An 18,263-nucleotide genomic window follows, 5' to 3' on the forward strand; every position below is an offset into this window, starting at 1 on the left:
CCACCGCACACCGCCCCGCAACCCTACCTCGCCCGTCAGCAAGGAGGGCGCAAAAGCGAAAGTGAAAGTGCGGGGTACGCGAGTCGCCCAGCCTTGCCCGCCGCTGTTGTTCACTTTGTCTCCGGATCGCCCCACTACTCCAATCCGGGGGGCTGGCGTGGAGAAGGCCGCAAACCTCAATCGGTGCTCCCGCCGGTGTCCGAGGTCCGATTTGGAAACGGAAAACGGGTGTCACCTCAGCTCGGGCTCACAGACACAGTCCCCTCATCTAGGACAGGATATAGTCAGGATTAATGCAGGAGGTCGCGGAGGTCCTCGGGAGCCTCGCACCTACGCGGCCATCTTGGTTGCGCGCTAGGCTCCTCCCCGATATGTGCATTCTTGGTGCATATTTTTTGTCATGGGTGAGCACAGATCGTGCATGTGCACCATGATCGAGGCCTGTCTCACAGACTGCAGCCTTGCTGGACTGAGAGGGGTGCACAAACGCTACCCTTGCAGTGGTGAAGAGCTACTGCTCTTACGAAGAGATAAGGAGAACAAGCATTGTGGTGGCAGCATACTGTGTTTTTGTAGTAATAATCAGTGGGGTGAACAACCCTTTTTACCTGTTTCACTAGAGTGGGTCCTACTGGCCCACTCATGTGAAATGCAGCTGCTGTATGCTTAACTTGCCATTGGCCTACATCATGTTAGTATGTAGCACTGTGCAGTGCAAGTGTATCTGCATGGTGTGCTGTGCTGTGTCTGTGCCTGTGTGTGGGAAAGTACATAGAGGCCTGTGGGTTCCATATTGGAAACCAGACCAGAGCTTGGGGAGGCATGTGGAGGTGGACGCTGTTTTGTGGACTACTGCTTTCCTGAGTGCTGGGCGGGACACACACTGGAGCAAGGGAGAGCCAAACACCCCTGTGCAGCTCAAAAGGGTCATTTCATTTTGAAAAGATCACTGGACCGTGAAGCCTGGCCACATTCTCAGGAAGACGTGGAATCATTTAGAGCAGGTTAGGGCCTGTATAACCTTTGTTAGGTATATTTGAGCGTGGCTAACATTCAGGTGTGATCCTCGAGTCACTCCCATGGCCTGTGTTGAGGAGCTCCCAAAGCTGGAGTCGCTCCTGCTGTAAAGGACAGAGGAGTGGGCACTTCATAGGAGGTAACACCCCCAACCCAAACTTCAAAGACTGAGACACTATAACATATCTGTGTCTGTCAATGGATTATAAAAAGGGGAGCTTGAATCTCCCCAATTGTCAAATAATGAAACGTTGATCAGTCAACAGGGGCTATATGTCCATGTGGCTAGGACTGGGGACCGAGGTCTGCCAGTCTCCCTGCTAGCCTACCTGCTGAATGAGAGGACATCATCCAGGAGAAACAAGACCACTTGCCCTGGAGTCTGGAGCACCAGTATCTGCCTGCCAGCAACACCAGAGGACCCCGCGAGGAGAAGGAGAGTGCCTGGAGGGAGTGAGGTTCAGTTAGGATCCTGGGGGCATATGTATCAAACGATTTTTTAATCGCAAACGCTGCGATTCACAAAATAACAGCGTTTGCGATTAAAAAATCGGTAATCGGGATGTATGAGCCAAATCCCATCGCAAAAATAAGGAATTGCTAATTTAGCGATTTCTTAATTTTGCGTAAGCATTTAAGAAATCGCAAATTGCGATTTCTTAAATGATATGTTAAAAGCACCCAAGTTGTGCAAATTATCCTTAAGAAATCGCAAATTACCACCAACTTCCAGTTGGTGGTAATTTGCGATTTCCTTTCAAAAAGCACTTTTTTGAATTTTACAAAGTGCCACGTGGCGCTCATACATGCCCTTAGGGCATGTATGTGCGCCATATGCACACACATGCTCATTTCAGGGGTGCATCAGGGTGTCATCATGACACCCTTGCACCTTTGAAATTATTCTCAAATTGCGATTAGCAAATTGCGATTCGCTATTTGAGAATTACTTCCCATTCATTCCTATGGGTCTCCTGGCCCATAGAAATGAATGGGCAGGTATTCCTTAATTGCGATTTCGCAATTTGCTAATCGCAATTACGGAATTTTAAGAAATCGCAAAAAGTTTGCAATTTTTTTAATACATCCCGTTTTGCAATTCTCAAATAGCGATTCTTTAAAAATCGCTATTTGAGAATCGCAAATGGTGATGTTGATACATATGCCCCCTATTGAGTAGATCCCTGAAGTGAAGTGAAGGATTCCAGCCCACTGAAGACCGATGAACCAATTGACCTCTCCTCCATGTGCCGCCGTTCGCGGCCCCCGTATGCCTGGCAAGGGCCACAGTGAAGTTTAAGGGCCAGTGCCCTGGTGCTTCTCTTTGACTGAAGAGGGCCATCACCCTTTGCAGTGCTGTGACCAGGAGGGGCCTCATGCTGTGTACTGCTGTTTGTAGCCTCCATTAGCTAGGTGGTGGCCGCGGTGAAGATGGAGAGCCATTGGCATTGTCCATCACTGTGACTGGAAGGGGCCATCACCCTGAGTGGGCTGTGACCCAGAGAGCTGTTGCCCTGTGCGCCTCATGTTCATGACTATCATATGGCAGGTGGGGACAACAGTGAAGAGAGAGAGCCATCGCACTTGAGCTGCGAGCAAAAGTGAAGCGTCTTGGGTTGTGACTAGTGTAAGCAGAGCATCAACTTATTTACCAGAACCCAGACACCACCCACGACATACCACCAGCACCAGGAGAACTTACTGCAGGAATGGAGGAGCGCCAAGGATGCCTGCCCAACCCCAGCCGGCTGCATCCAGATTACTTTTCATGGCAGGGCCATGGACAAGCGCTTGGGCTTTCCTTTGCAGTACAACAACGGGAGCAGGTAAGACTGATCGCCAGGCCGCAGAGCCTCTGGGGAAATATGATTTGACTGCAGTGCTATGGTGCTGAGAAACTTTGACCTTTAAAAAGGCCATTGTGGAATTTCTGAGGCTTTTACCCACTACTGAGGTCTAACCTGCCTCGAGTAAATGTGGAAAAGCCACCGTCTGTAGATGGGGAAGTGAGACCCTTCCGTTCGCGTTCATATATAAATGTTATTTTTTGCATAACAGCAAGTATCTGCCTGGACTTTTATTTATTGGGGTTACTGATCATATTTTGAGTCTTGTGCTCGGACCCACCTGCACCTAACTTCCCCAAGAAGCCTTGAACTGCTCGACCCGCGCCACCACTCACAGTCAAGCACTAAAGGAGCAGTATTGGCCCAGTGACACAGAGCTGATAATAGGGGTTGCCCTGGGACATCAGAAGTTAAAGGCATCAACCCCCACGCTTGGGTCCAGTAACCCTTGCCCGCTCCGTTGCTCTCTTAAGTGGATTCTGATAGCAACCAAATGTCCTGTTTCAACCATCTGTTAGCCGTGTTTTTCATTTCCTGAAAACTGTAGGTGTAAATAGATATATATATAAATGCATATTTGAGTGCTGTGGGAAACATACCTAAACTGAGCGTCTCACAACTTTGTAAACAGTTCTAGTAGTTGTAAAAGTGCACAAACACAACTTACATTCAACTGTCCATGTTATATTCTTGATGCTGTGGCCATGTATGTTGGTAGCCAGACATTGATAGACCCCAGACTGGTTCCTTGTGACTTCAGTCCAACCATTTATCAGATTTGCCCCTCCGTCCTTGGTGCATTCAACATTGGAAGGCGGGTTTCCATCAGCTTCACAGAAGAAGGTGACCCAAGCACCTTCCTTCCATGTCTGACTTACTGGACATAGGGAGGTACTGAAATCAGGTGCATCTAGAAAATATCACAGGGGAAAATACGGTAAATTGTTTTGCAAGCATCCCTAAGTGCTTCTGCGCAAAAGAGCACATATTTAAAAATGGATTGCACAAACTGTAATTTAAAAATATATGGGCCTTATTTACAAGGAATTAACGCGGCACAGTGACGCAAACCATGTGCCTGTGCCGCGCTGCGTTAATTCCAAAGCACAGGGATGCATCATATCTACAGCTATATCACGGATCCCTTTGCTTTCCCCTACGCTGTTGCACAATTAGGTGCTGTGTGCTGGCGCAGGCACCCTGCACCATTGTGCAAGGGTGCCTGCATTCAGGGGAGTGATTGTTTATGTACAGGAAGGTGTCCCTCCCTGCACATAAACAATCTGAAACAGCTTTTTGAAACTTCTATGTGTGCTGTTCAATGCAGCACGCATATAAGCTTCAAACCGTCATTTTTGATGATTGTTTATGTGCAAAAAGAGACACCTTCCTGCAAATAAACAATAACAAGAGGTGACTTCCTCGTTCTATGTGTGCTGCAGAATGCAGCATGCATAGAAAGATTAAATAAATGAGGAGAAATTAGAGCATTCCTCCTTGTTGTGCCTCCCTACGCCTCTCCTGGGGAGGCGTAGCATTCTGATGCATTTCCAGGTTTATGATTTCTCGTAAATCTTGAAATGCGGCAGAAGCCATGGGTGCTGTGTGGGAACACCCACAACAACACCCATGACACGTCCCTTTCACGCAAAGTGTTGCGTGTAAAGGGGCCATATGTACAAAGGCACGAAAAGCCACGCAGGGTGACTTTACGTGTCCTTGTAAATATGGGGCAGCAGGTTGCGCTGCTGGTGCATCACATAACGTGATGCACCGGTGGCGCAAGGGGCTTGTAAATAAGCCCAATAGTTTCCTTTAATTTAGAATTTTCTATCTTTATCTTGTGTATTATTTACCTTCCTCTCTCTGTCAATCTTACTCTTTTCTTTTTTGTTCCTCTGTCATTCCCTTTTCCTGTCCCTACACTACTGTCAATAGGTGAACGAGGTGAATAGAATGGACCACATTTTTATTGAGCAGGCATCCACAATGAAAGGATCAATGATTCGGAGTAGGATGGGTGTTCAAAGAGCAAGGAAGGCAATAATGATCAGACAGGGTCTTAAATAAATATGTCACAGCATGCTGGTTAAGATCGGGTCTTTCATTTCAATAGGTGGACCAAGTCTTCAAGTTGTCAAAGGGTGGTTCAGTTTGTCCATGAGGGGATCAGAATGTTATTTTAGTGGGATACCACTCTATGTTAGAGGGAAAAGGCTAGCATGTTCAAGGAAGTGATTATGTCTTCAATGAGCTGTGTATATCTTCAATGAGCAAATTTGAGCTTCAGTGAGTGAATCATATCTTCATTGAATTGATTCTAACCTCAATTAATGTGTCATGATTCAGAGGAGGGTCACGTTTTTAACGATCTGGTCAAGTGTTCAAAGCATTGGCTAGCCCCTCAATGAGTGGGCCAAGCATTCTCTGAGCTTACTGAGCATCCATTGCATATGTCTTGTTTTCAAACAGAGAGTCAGTATGGCATGGGTGAGTCAGGATCTCAATAGGTGGATCAGATCTTCAATGAGTGGGCCAGGCCTTCACTGATTGGACCAACTGAGTTGAATGAGTCTTCAGTGAGTTGATCAAGCTTTCATGGAGATTGTCAAGTCTCTGATGAGTGGGCTTTCATTTTTAATAAGTGGACCAAGTATTCAGTACAAAGGTCTGTCACATGGCTGATGCCTGACAGAGTCTCTGAGGCTGCTTCTAGGTCTAGACATCCAGTTCTTCACAGTCATAGTCTGAAAAAGATAAGGGCTAACTCTTTTAGGAGCCATGTTTCCTCCAACACAGGTAGTGACTAGCAGAAGGTGGAGTTGGCTAGGGTACTTGGCTCCCAAGAAGAAGGTGAAAAACCAGCAGACTTCTAAAATCGCCGACAGGATTCATGGAGTTGATCAAATTTTCAAAAAGAGGGTCACATCTTCATTGAGTAGGTAGAAATTGCTGAGCATCTCATGGTTTCAAAGAGGATTTCTTGCATTCAATCAGTGAATGACGTCAATATTTTGCCTCGATTTTTAGTGGGTGGGTTGGGTTTTCAATAATTGGGTCAGGTCTTCAGTGAGTTGGCTGAGTCTTCAATGGCTAAATGAGATCTTCACAGAGAAAGTAAACCTTTCCAATGAGTAGGTCAGATGTTTTCTGTATGGAAGGGATTTATAATAATTGTTTTGGATTTCCAATGAGGAGGTGTGTCTTCAATGAGTGTATCAGGTCTTCCAAGAATGCATTTTTAAAGGGGTTTGTCAGTTCTTTGAACTGTAACTCAGGTCATGAAAATGGGGTTCAGGTCTATTAAAAGTAGGTCTCATCTTCTAAGTGAGGCTATAGACTTCAGGTTTTAAAAGCATACATTTGCCCTACAAGGAACTTGTGCTTAATAAGGTAATGAGGTAAAGTTTGTAGGAACTCGGTCATATCTTCAATTGGTTGCAAGTAGCTATATTAGTGCATATGTATCATTAGGATTAAAATGCTACATGCCAAGACTCTAAACAATATATGTAGAAGCCTCCACACACCTCAAAAAGACTGAAACTAGGAACATAATTCAGGTGAGTTCAGTAAGGCAAAGAGCCCACTCCTGGTTTTTGGGAGCTGGGCTAACTCTTCAATGGAGATGCTCTGAATTTTGACAGCTTCTTGGAGACCACACAGGTAATTACACTTGACAAATCAGCATAAGGAACGATGGAGGAGACCAGTGAGATTGGGACAATTACGATGAATGTTTCATGAAGTGAGTTATTGGTAGAGGGTTCCTACGTAACAAGCATATGTCATGGGCAATAGAAAACAACACATATTGGTAACTAGGAACAGGCTGTTTACTTACAAGCAACATTTAGCACGAATGACGCTGTCTTTGATATATTCAGAAATCCCAGTGTGACTTCACATGTAATTGTCCTTCTGTGATCTTCTTTTTGTATTCTCAAGATGTGGTTGCATACAATCTCTGTTCTTCCTTCACAAATCTTTAACGTGGTATTGCCCCTGATTACTACTGAAGCCTCGCGTGGGTCAGATTCTGGAAACACACATGTGATATTCACGTCTTGACCAGCCAATGTATTCACATCTTGTATATTCAGGGAAGGTTCAGGAAAGCCTATAAATATATAGTTAAGAAAGATAATTAGTACCTCAACTGGGGGTATGTGAGTGTAGCCTGGAAACAGTTTATTCCCATATCATCTCTCTACAATGTAGAGGAGTGCATATCCATGCATGTGCATACTATGTGCACTGCTATTCCATTAAGGGAACGTATTGACCTTTGCTCCCTTCTGTGTTACCCTCTAATGGGAATCAGTCACAACTCTCAAACCAACAGCCTAAAATGTTCACTTATATTACATCAGCACCAAGTCGTACAAAAGTTAAATACCATGTACATGCATTGCTAGCATCTAAAATTAATTATGTGAAGGTCTGGTCAGAAAATCCCTGTTCCCTAAAATGAGAGATGTAGGCAGTTGCCTGTCCTACTCGCATATGAAAACTAGGACTAACTGCAAATTTTAGACCTCCAAAATCATGGACTTATATAAAACATCTCCATGTAAATGTCAACTTGTTTGAAAGTCCTAACTCCAGCCAAAAATCCTTACTACCTGTTTTGGGTATATTGTGGTAAACCATTGACAGTGAAAATACATGCATGTCAAGAAGATTTTTTTCACAGGAGATATTAAAGTATGATAGATATATGCATTTGAGTCAACATTGTTGCTGTTTGTGTCATATGTTGGTGAATACAGAAGGCATCTTGCTCATTCTCTACGGCAATTCTGTATTTGAAACAAATGCCCATAACACAACTCCCTTTTACTAACAAGCACAGGCAGACATTCTCCACCACACACACACAAAAAACAAACCACAGTAGGAAGCAAGCAAAGGCACCCAGTCTGCTCATGACTTGTACATAGCATGGAGCACAAACACAAGACACACACGAGCACATCCACAGCAAAATGTAACCAAAACAATCAACATGGAACGACATAGTCTGCCCATGAATTACACTCAATCTGAAGTGTTGCATACAACCAATAGTCTGCCCATAAACTACACACAGCCCAAATAAATTATGTATGCCACCCACAACTTGCCTGCAACCAAGAACTTGCCCGTGATTTCCACAGAAGGTGGTGCAATACATGTGACTCTCAAGCAGTCCATAACTTAAAGACACCAAAGTTGAAACACTTGTCCCAAACAGCTGGCCCATGACTTATGTACAGTAAAGGTGTGATACATGCCACCCATAGCCTGCCCACAACTTATACATGAACATAGCATGACGCATGGGACTACAAAATGTGCCCACTTTTGCTACCAGTCTGACATGAGAAAACAAACACAATCAGTGTGTTGAAGACCTACACAACACATGCAGCACATGATCCAGTATTGGATAGGTGGCATGACAATCAGCACCAGGATATCTTGCTGGTGATAGTGCTCGAAATAAATACACATAACATAACTAAATACACATGAAACCAGCCTGTGGTCTTGACTGACTTACCTATGGTTAAGTAAGCAAAATAGAGTCGACCCGTTCTCAAAGACAAATTAGCTATTTTTCCAGGGAACTTTATAGTAATCAAGAAAAACGATATGTTTTCTTAAAATAACCCTCATCCACCAAAATGTCCCTTGGTGGCATGCTTCATCATCGGGTTCTTCCCGCCCGCTGGAGGATGGGGCGTGCTGCGACTGACAGAGACGTGGGAGCAATTTGTAGGGTGTGACTATAAAGTGATTAGTGAGAAGAATGGTGGGGTCAAACTTGTGAGTTTAAAAGAATATCTGGCTGCGTGGAAAATAGCTTTTATTGACTCCTGTAGCTGATATTATTAAAAAGGGGGAGAGCGGAGTAACACACTGTGATGGGTGCGTATCTCCTGGTCTACATGTTTCAAGCCTACCCCTAAGGCTTTTCTTCAGGACCAAACTGAATAATCCCAAAAACCACTCCCAGAACAAAACATTATTGGTCTTCTTAATTATTATTAAGGTGAGAGATTCCCTGGGAAGGTGGCTAATTTGCCTTTGGGTATGGGTGGACTCTTTTTTGGTTACTTACATAAGAAAGGAGGTTGAGTCCACAGTAGAACCTTACCTCTCTCTCCCTTTTTGATTTGATTTCTTTTTTACCTAAGGTTAAAACATGCACTTCCTCAATATGCATGTCAAAGCCCCCCAAAAAAGCACAAGTAATATGTCAATGCACGTCCCCAACATGCATAAGACCAAGTCACAAATCTAACCAGCAATCGACAACATACTGGAGAAAAGTATTACAACAAAATAGTAAATACCAGACAACTGCGCAATACTTATAACATAGAGAGCACATTTTTGTACCTGGCACCAGCAAGCTTGAAACTTGTAACACCAAAAATGACATCAATAGCCCATAAAATAATCGGTAGAACATGAGCACCTTCACACTACTACACATTCGAACACCAATAAACAGTCCAACCCAAACTTCCAAGCCAGCCGCCCTCAGAAGAGAAATGTAAGCAACCTCTTACTGGTTTCAATATAGCCAGGCTCATCAGTGAGTTATAGCTTCAGTGTTGTGGTAGAGCGAGCATGAGACCCACATATGGGCATACCAGTCGCACTTTGGGTTTCACTGCGAGGAAAATAGAGAGGCGAATGGTAGAATGTTGGCAATGTCTCATTCACTGGCAATCACTGGGGCCACTTTCCAGTCTCTCATTTTCTTGCAATGTGTCACTTTACACAAATGATTAACCACATGAAAATCAGCCGTTGTCCTGCTCCAATAGGAATAGTCCAGCCTGAAAGTCAAGACCAGGCCCTCTCCAAATGTTTCTTTCTATCACATTGTTTGTAACAACAGGGGCCCTAAGACCAACAGATATGCCCTGATGTGGATCCCATGCTCACTGTGCCAGAGGATACAAATTACATCTCACTACTATTCAAATAGGCTAAAACCGGTCTGTGGTTGTATGCGATTCTGTCTGCAGTGGTCTTGCCCTGGAAGTTTGGGCTGGGCTTTACCTGAGTAGGGCCAAGACTGATTTGCCTAGGACTGGAGACTGTTTACTGTGGCTCAGTGGCAAAAAACAATGGACTAGAATGTGGTCAGAAGGATCGTCAGTGGCTGAGATTAATTCAAGCAACCTTTCGTAACTTCGCTATTTTCGCAGCACCAACATCTTTAATACATCTTGCCTATGCCTGATTGTATTTTTTAAATGTGAGTCAGACCGTATGTTTATAAATTCAGTATTATATGCTCTATATCATATTTCACAATAAGACTACCTAGGAGGCATTTCCTTTTTACTTTCAAATTGTTGGATTGATGCCCTTTGCTCAGTCCAGTCAATACCAACCGGAATTTTTAAAACGTGTATGCCTTTATAGGGATCTCTGATGTCAAGGTGGAGGAATGACGCTTAGGGACCAATAAGTTCTTTCATCGGAAAAATTTATTTTTTAGTCATAATAATATAATTTCTCCTACATTCTTTAGAGGCTCCAGCCTTAATCTTGGCTTCAAAATGGCCTCGAGAAGTTATTTGGCCTTTTGTGCCACTTGCGCACCTCTGTACAGAGTGTTGTGAACCCCCCTACGCTGACTAAATCAACGATAACTTGCACCTTTTCCATGCACTGTTTATTCCTTTTATATTATATCACTACCAACAGTCTTTCTATCTCAGATAGCATAATTTATAAAAACACTGTGCATGGTAGAGCGCCGAATTATAGTTGATTTAGTCTGCCTAGCGAGTTCACAACACTCTTTACAGACGTGCGCGAGTTATAGAAAGTTTCAGGTGGGTTATAACTTTAACTTTGGAATTTCTAATGTTTGTGTAGTTTAAGTTCGTTTTGTATACAAATTATTATTAGTTTTCCTAACTATAACTTATCCTGAACCTTTTTATTTAAAAAAAAATAAAATTGCATTTCAAATCTTGGAGTGGAGTGTCAAGTAAAGGTTTGTTGAGTGAAGTGTCCTAGAGTACAGTGGAGGAAAGTGTCATAGAGTGTTGTATCCTAGAATGGAGTGTCATAGGGTGCCATAGAGAGGAGTTTCATACAGTGGAGTGCCATACAGTGGAGTGTTGTGGAGTGCCGTGGCGTAGAGTGTTGTGACATGGAGTGTCATGGCATAGAGTGTCGTGGCATAGAGTGCCATGGGGTACCGTGATGTGGAATAGCATACAGTGGAGTAGAATAGAGTGGAGTAGAGTGGTGTACAGAGTAGTTGAGTAGAGTTGCTTGGAGTGGAGTTTAGAACAGAGTCGTAGAGTAGAATGGGATTTCTACAGACATATGCCATGCCACTGGAAACAGACCACGCCTCACAGTGAGCCACAGTCACTGTTCACAGTGTATGCATTTGTTAATAATACGCATGGGTCAATATTCTCTCTGAAATATGGAACCGAAAACACCCCAAAGATCTGATTTATGTGTTATACTTAAGCGTTAGTGGTTCTCCATGAAGCACAAAATTCCTCAAAATCTTTCCAGCTGAACATATTTTAAAACAAAATGCAGAATCCATTCTACAAGAAAAATGTCTACGCAAATTGATTCAGCAGATTTTGCATCTTAGCAACAAAATTCACCCATCACTAGTCAATAAGAACTATGGCAAAGCACCTAGGGATCTTGATTTTTTCTCAGTCAGGTTGATTACATTTTATTGGATTAGATACATTTCTATAGTCACTAAAGTCACATTTTTTTAAGTGATTGGAACCATTGTTTCTAAAATATTATAATATGGAATTTGTTCCAGGGGGGGTTTTGATGTCTAAATATGCGTTTTTGCCGCCTTTCGGTTTTTCATTTCCAAAATAGTGACTGAATGTCCATCAAGTGTCTCATCTGTGTCTTTTAAACCACATTATCTTTGATTACAAGTATAGCTTAGCTTTTATAGCATAATATGAGCGTGAATTTGCTGGAGAAAATAAAATAGATGTATATATTATAAATCTCTGAAGGAGCCGATTTTATCACAGTTAAAAATAAATCACTTACTGTAAATATAAACAAACCGCCGTGCTGTTTTGGCTTCTTCTGTAAGGCTTGCTGTGGCTCTGCACTCCAGCATGTGCTTCCCAGACCTGTCTGAAGGTACAGCTCCCTCCAGAGTCAGCCTGTCACCCTCCCTGGTCACCGTGATGTTCAACTCCCTGCCATCAAACAGCAGGGTCACCTCCACGTCTTCAAGTGGGAAGGCTTCGGCAACCTCGCACATGGCCATCACATCTGATCCCAACTCAATGAACTCCAAGACGTTAATAGTGGGTTCCTTTGGTAGGTCTGCAGTCAAAAATGAAAGAGAGGGAGGACTTTAGACATGGGTTAGTTGATAAAAATGGCATTTGTGGAAACAGGAAGTTGGTTCATTTCCACTTCCTGTTTTTAATAACTTTTGAGAGAGGAGGACAGGCTCATTTTTTAATTATCAGATTTCTTTACTAGACTTGAGGCCCCTGGAAGGGTGCAGTGGAAGGATGATGGTGAATGTGAGTTTCATGATCACCATCTAACAGGGAAATATCCCAGCTTTGAACTGGACTCTCCACCTCTGTTGACAGGCTGTACCCATACATTATGAATAAGCAATCCTCCCCGCACTTTAAATGCTGTTGGCCAAACATCTGCTAAACATGGAGAATACCAAAACTAATTGCTTTGTTTCTTTAGTGATTCAGATAAGGGGTCACAGATAACATTTTGGTAACTTTTCAGAACACAGTTACGTTGCCCTTCCATTGGTACTTTTTAATTCATCAGAGCTGGTGAGCAGAGACAAGGATTATTACACAATCATTGGGACTCAGCCAAAGCTTCTCTCTGAGGCACTATCAGAATGTTTGGCTTGCACTTCTAAAGAACTTTCACCCCTACACATATTCGCATTAAATTAAGTTTATTGTTTTGGCAGTGAGACACTAGTTTCCATGTACCTGTGGTTGCCCATTGAATCTGAATGCTCTAGTCTGTTTTTTGGGAAGCTGACCAGCATCTAGGCCAAGTTGTTTCGATATTTCCACTAGATGTATGAGATCTGTTTAGACTGTGTTTTATGGGTGTCCTTAAAGTTCTGGATCTGTGTTGGTCAGCTCACCCCTTGGCTAAGATCTAAGCAGAGCCTCTAGGGTTAGCTTGAGATTTTCCTGCAGACCCCTAACTTGGGAAGGCTGGTAGAGCTGGGGCAGAACCCTTTGGAATGTATTCCAGTTCGTTGTTATAGTAAAGGTGAGTAAACCACTTTATCTACTTGACTCTCTATTCCCTTGTCTGTTCCTCAAAAATCTGAAGTGGCCTAAGGCCATTTATTTTCGCTCACAATGAACTTAGGCTGAGTCCCCAAATACTAATCAACATCGAAGGTTCAATGGAGGATTTTAAGAAACGAAAAGGCCAAAAGGGGGACAACAAAGTGACAAGCAGAACTAGGATTTGAGAATATTCCTAAAGTCAACAGGACAGGGGCAGAGTCACTCAACCAATGCAAGGTGCACACATACCAAACGTATGGACAGATACACTGGCAGACTTCTCGAAGAGCTCTCCATTTGGTGTGAGATCGAGGCGGGCCAGGCAAGTGTATTCCGCTCCATGGTCAGCTCGTTGGGCGATAATGATCTGACTGTAGATTACGGCATCATTACTGGAGAAATGGAAGTGAAGGCGTTTCGCATGAAGAGTGGTATTCCCTTTCCTGATGAACAATGTGAAGTACTCCATCGGTGCAACAGCCTGTACCCTACAGGTGAGAAAGTAGTGATGCCCGACCTGCATCAATGGGGGTATGGAGATGCTCACACTCTCTGGACGTTCTAAGAGGGGACAGAATATGACAATATTGCATTCATGTAATCTAACCAGATCTGTTTTACATTATGGTGACCTACGACAACATTCCGACTGTGCCTCTTCTCTTCCCAACTTCCTGCCCATCTGACCAGATGTCAAAGCTTGAAAACTATAATGCCCTATTGTTCTGCCAGTCAGTGAAGTACTGTTCTATGTAAGATAATTCCATTCACATGGCTCCTCCTTCACTTGCTCTGAACTTTTTCCTTTTTCTTCTAGCCTGGTCGATCCTTCTCTTATCTCCTGCCCTCCTTCCCCATCAACTGGAGGTGGTTTAGAGCTCCCTAAAGAGCTTTACAAGTAAGACAATACATAACAATGAAATGAAGAGATGCAGTCTAGTGGTCAATTGTAGAAAGCTGGTCCAAAAATCCTTGGGGGCCTATTTACGAGTAGGTTTGTGTCACGTTTTCACCAAGCAACGTGATGCATGCACGACACAACCCTTAAGTAAGATTTATGAAGCCACACAAGGCCAATTTGTGTGGCCCTGAGTGGTGTCATAAATCTGGAGTAAGGCAACGGAGCACAAATCTCTGCATTGCATTACTCTGCCCTGGGAAGGCATTCCATGGGCATTGGGTGGGTGTTCCCACACAACTTCCATGGCTTTTGACACATTCCCAAATTTACCAGACCTGGGAATGCTCCAAAAAGATATATCTTCCATGGAGAGGGGTAACAAGGATAAATATCTTTATTTCTCCTCGTTACTTCCTCTTTCTATTTGTGCTGCATTCTGCACCATGGTGCAAGAGTGCCTGCGTCGGCGCCAGGCTGCCAAAAGGGCACCAGCACATGGGACAAGGCAGGAAGGTGCTGTAGTGCTTTAAATAGAGTGCATTCCTGCCCTTTCACCTTTCACGCAGTTCAGTGCAGCAAGGTGACTTGCTATGCTGCATGACTTTTTCATAAACAGGCCTCTTGGTTCTAACCTTGGTTCTGCTTTCACACTTCATCAGATTATGTCATTCTAGGAATTTCTCTACAAGTTAAGCTAAAATATTTCTGCATACCTGAGTTCAACTTAGATGCAACAATAAAGCCATCTAACTGTTGCAAATTGCACCTCCTTACTTGCAGAATCAAGATATGCGGACATTTACTACCACAAATAGAACACAGTGCCACAAAAAAAGATTTTCTGCAGGACTAAATGTAGGGTGGTACAAGAGCATGGGGGTTCTTATGAAAGGAGGAGAGGAAATATCTTACTATGTAGGTAATCACGCCTTCCAAATGGCGTTTTAACCTATTCTGCACTCCTACATTTTTGTCCAAAATAAAATGGCTCAAATTTGCAAATTGGAGGTTAAAAACCACTTTCACTGCACACCCGTATTTCTTGGGATTGTACCGAAAGCAAAATGTGCTCTATACAAACATTTTTCCTGCTTGTGTAAAGAAAGAAATAAAGTTTCCACCAGATTTAATCCTGACTAGCCATCCACCCACCCATCCTCTCTCTATCTATAACCTTATAAAACCATTAATACGTAAATGTTACACAAAATGTTAGCAAAACAGACACACAAACAGATACAGTACAAAAGTTCAACATTTTTAGACGGGTTCTGCAAATAATTTAAAAATCACATTACCTTATGTATTTTTTTATACTACATGGAAAACATAATTGCTAAATTAGTTAACTAAAGATTGCCATATTTGAATACACTCAAAATAGGACAGCCTGGATAGCCAGCATACTAAATGAACCCCATGGTGTTTTATTAACGTGCTAAATAAGTTGTGTGTCTCATTTGAGGGAAGCACTATTCCTCAGGCACTATGGGTCAGTAATACTGAATCACTTTATCAAAACTAAAACGAGCTATTCTCTCAACTATCGACATTGTAAATCAATTAATAAAGAGGGGTTTTTGATAGCTGTATTTTGCTCCTCAGGTTTGCTGAAACTTCAAGGTTTACCATGACTACAAGTCAATCATGATCATAGTTATTGGGTCAATCGATGTTCCTACTTTCCTCAACTTTCCTCCATAAAGCATTTTGTACCATAATCATATGGGGGGCTCTGTTTAATCTCATTTTGATTCTTGCCGTCTAGGTAATCATCGCGTCATTGTCATTCTGGACGGTGAGGTGTAGACGTTTGTATGCATTTTGTGAGCCTAGTGTCACCCTTTTACCATTTCAGTTTTGACCCATCACTATGTGGACCTCATGAGGACCTCTCTTTAGGTGTATTTTATTGACTACAAGGTGGCCTTTGATAGACTGAACAGAAGCGTCCTTTAGAAAATACTTGAAGATTGGGGAACTTCTAAAGTGTTTCTTTTGCCCATTAAAAGATTATAAATAGGCAAATTGGTCAGAGTTAAATTAGGTAATAACTTGCACTTCTCAAGCAAAATCTTTACTAAGTTCTGAAACATAGTTTCATGGTAGCACCTAACTTTTTGGTTTGTGTTTAGCAGTACACATAAATGTGGTAAATAAAGAAGGACTTTTCCTTCCCCAGCATGGACCAAACCATCTCATTGTTCCATGGTAAAACCATAGATATTTCTTTATGTTCTATACATATATAATAGGGCTGACAAATGTTATTGTTTACAAAACAGTTTCTGGTAATCAACACTGAATACTAGGTATATGGCATCATAATAGCACTTTGAGACGGCTCACCCACATATCACCATTTTGGATCTTGGTTTGAAGAGTGTGGAAGTCCTCAGCGTGATCTTTCAGTGATTCAAAATAAAGCTGCCTATTTAAGACTCCCTTAAAAGGATGCACACATCACCTGGTTAGCACTATTTTGTATGTTACTTGTGCGAACCCGATGTGCCTTCAGAGGCTTTCCACCGTTTGCAACCCTGTCTCAGAGATTTAGACCCAATCACAAGTCTTATCCTTAGAGATGTAATATTTAGCTATCTATTGTTTGGCATGGAAGGTTTCCATCCAATCTTTGAAAGGATTGATTTGGAAAGAGATTAATACTTCGTCTGCAGAATGGGCAATGGGTATGGGAAGTGAGGAATTTGGTAGCCTCTATGAATGATCAGGAAATGGCAAATGAATGGTCCACCTACATCCCTTTTAAAAAGATTCTCATTGAAGAGATGCTAAATTCTAAATTGATTTTTACATCTTATGAGACCGTTTTTATGACTGTTCTTTCAAGAAACACTCTAGATGACTTTTGTCATAGCAAACTACAGTGATATCCTAGTGAATTATTCTCAAGGCACACAAGCCATTTTAAATTCTTAATAGTTTATTACACATGTTAATGCCTATAAAACAAAAACCTTTATACACTCTATAAAAAAGGCAAATAGTTGTGAAGGATGCGGGTCTTTAACAAGTACCAAGTTTGCAACATTCTGTCTACTGGGAACCAAGTACCCCGTTGTAGCATTTGGCCCTCTCAGGGTAGGAAAGCAGAGCAGTCAAAGCCCTACTCAGGGGAGGAGGTGTGGGCTAACCTCAACGCTCCGGCAAGCAGAAAACACCAATCTCTGTTACACACACACTACTCAATACTATGCATTAATTTACAAATATATACTTGTCAACTGTTGGAAATAAATATGGAGAAACCCTCCTAACAGTACACACCCTAGTAAGCCCAGAATCCTAAGACCATCCATTATCCATCACCACCACATCCACTAGGCACAAAACAATGGAGGTAAATATGGTTGTCAGTGTGTCTGTCTTCTCAAAAAAAGGGAGAGAGGAAACTGAGGTCAGAGTAGCTCGTCCTCCTACCAAAGTGTAAATGCCAAAAAGAGCTCATCTGTTATAAGTGGACTAACCCTCCACAGGAAGAGAAAATAATAGGTTTTCTTACAAAACCCTCGCCCACCAGAGTTGCCTCTTGGTGGCATGCTTCATCATCGGGTCCATCCCATTTTGCTATGGAACAGGCATTCTGCGTCCTACGCATTACGTGGGAGCACTTTTTGGGGCGTATCCAATGATAAAAATGATGGTAAATAGGAGTGGGGGTCACATGTGGAAAGTGAGATTAAAAATACCTGCCTAGTAGCTTAATTACTATTTATTCTGGTTTCTAGTCGGTATGGTTAAAAACACGAGGGAAGGTATCAAATTAGGCAATGTGCCTGCCTCTGTAAATGGTCAACACGTTTCAAGCCGTAACCCATAGGCTTTTCATTTGGACCACGGAAACTAACGCCCTTACAACACTCCTGTTATGATGTATTAACTACATACACTCTGCATGAGAAAGAATACATTTATATATGTAAATACAGCACCTACTTGGTGTTACTGCTTGCAACTTTGGTGCTACTGCTTGCAACTCTGTAAAATACACAAGTTGAGAGTTGGTATGTACAACCATCCGGTCATTTTCATTATCAATCACTGTTACTACTATTGAGAGCCTTGTCTCTTTCCTCATAGTGAACACCTCAAGGTGACAAAATACAAGAGAAAACATAAAAAACGTGTTCAAAAGTAGGCACTTATAGTGTAACCCAAATCAGC

General features: G+C 42.5%; 1 protein-coding gene across 2 annotated transcripts in view; it reads right to left on the reverse strand.

The window, feature by feature from the left end:
- LOC146833120 (intercellular adhesion molecule 5-like) overlaps positions 1 to 18,263 on the reverse strand; it is a 222,156-nt gene that overhangs the window by 151,911 nt on the left and 51,982 nt on the right. For both annotated transcript variants that reach the window (XM_085600743.1, XM_085600744.1), the window contains exons 3-6: positions 13,427 to 13,738; positions 11,928 to 12,212; positions 6,709 to 6,984; positions 3,532 to 3,774 (exon numbers count right to left, since the gene is read on the reverse strand). In XM_085600743.1, the coding sequence (XP_085456869.1) occupies positions 3,532 to 3,774; positions 6,709 to 6,984; positions 11,928 to 12,212; positions 13,427 to 13,738 (1,116 nt within the window). The remainder of the gene's footprint in view (positions 1 to 3,531; positions 3,775 to 6,708; positions 6,985 to 11,927; positions 12,213 to 13,426; positions 13,739 to 18,263) is intronic.

The sequence above is a fragment of the Triturus cristatus genome, chromosome 4_2, assembly GCF_964204655.1.
Source record: "Triturus cristatus chromosome 4_2, aTriCri1.1, whole genome shotgun sequence".
NCBI lineage: Eukaryota > Metazoa > Chordata > Amphibia > Caudata > Salamandridae > Triturus > Triturus cristatus.